The sequence below is a fragment of the Ceratina calcarata genome, unplaced genomic scaffold, assembly GCF_001652005.2.
Source record: "Ceratina calcarata isolate Rehan_Ccalc_2016 unplaced genomic scaffold, ASM165200v1 scaffold2417, whole genome shotgun sequence".
Classification (NCBI taxonomy): Eukaryota; Metazoa; Arthropoda; class Insecta; order Hymenoptera; family Apidae; genus Ceratina; species Ceratina calcarata.
The window spans coordinates 1-1,292 of NW_017146129.1; the positions used below are offsets into that span (position 1 = coordinate 1).

General features: G+C 39.9%; 1 protein-coding gene across 1 annotated transcript; it reads right to left on the reverse strand.

Annotated features, from left to right (window-relative positions):
- Nucleotides 1-21: 21 nt before the first annotated feature.
- Nucleotides 22-1,130, reverse strand: LOC108622776 (coatomer subunit beta-like; the record flags this gene model as incomplete). Its single annotated transcript, XM_018020857.2, has 3 exons — nucleotides 990-1,130; nucleotides 413-825; nucleotides 22-355 (listed from the first exon to the last, which is right to left on the reverse strand). Coding segments are annotated over exons 2-3 (702 nt in total), but the record flags the coding sequence as incomplete, so codon positions are not given.
- Nucleotides 1,131-1,292: the final 162 nt, after the last annotated feature.

Consider the following 1,292-nt stretch of genomic DNA (forward strand, 5'->3'; position numbering starts at 1 on the left):
TTTTCTGTTCAGTGTGTGTACCTTATAAATTAATTCTACGATAACCAGCTGTAGTATATCACCAAAGCTGGGCACTTGGTCAAGACAAGCGGCTAAATAAGCCAGTGCTCGGCTTTGGTCAGCATGCAACAGCATTAAAAACGCGTTCCTCCTACATGACATGTCCTGTTCGCCTTCCAAATACTTCGCTATTAATTCTGGTGCGTCCGGTATGAGAAACTCAAAGTTCCTGTAAATTGTAAAAATAGCTAAGACTGCATTGCGCCTGACATAGGAGTGTCTGTGCTCTAGACATGCAGTTATCGCAGGCATCAGAGGCTCCAAAAGTTCTGGCTCCTTCAGTTTGCATAAAAATCTGAAAATTACGATATTTTATTTTCGAATCATTAAAATAGAAAATTTAGGTCTGTACCTTAAAGTAGAGCCTCTCACAAATTCATTTGGATGCTGTAAGTCCTTTCTGTAAGCATCGCAGACTAAAATCATTTCCTGAAGCAATTTCCCATCAGGTGATGTTTTTGGTACAATCTCCCAGAATATCAACAACAGCTTTTTTATGGTGTGATCCTGTAGCGGCAGGACGAACCTGATGATGGTCATCAAGAGTCCTGGCAAACGTTCGCCGGACAGGATCATGTGAATTGTTTTTTTAAGTGCATCGATCTTTGTCTGGACATCGCCTTTCTCCAAATCCTGCTTTAGCTGGAGCTCGTTCAAGGGCTCAGTATCGGTCGGAATGTTTATCAGAGTGTAGCAAGGTTGTTCTGCTACGGTGCTCATTTTTCCGGTTGTTCTATATCCTGTCTAAAAAAAATCTCTCACCGCCTGAAATGAATTAAGAGACGATGAAAAATAGACCTCATGAAGTTATTCGGAAAACAAATGGGAAGCGAGGTTAAGTTCGCATTGAACATATATTGCGTCGGTCTGTTACTAAATACAAGACAGTTTGAGGATAGTTTACAGATCATTGATAGAGCTTCACGCACCTGATCACGAAGTAGTAGCACGACAGCAAAGGGCAACGATATCTTTTATTTGTTTCACTAACATTTATACAGAATCCGGACAGAAGGAAAACAGCATACGTGTCAAACCCCTGCGCTAAACGACTGAGTACAGATGGAGCCACCACCCACGTTCCACATGTAAATCCGAAGACTTTTCAATATCCATCGTCGTTTACTTTTACAAAATATTCTTTTCGTAGCATTATTTATATAATTATGTAGCTGTTATATGTATTTTATCATATATACTATAATACTTCGATTTTAAAACAACGTACGACG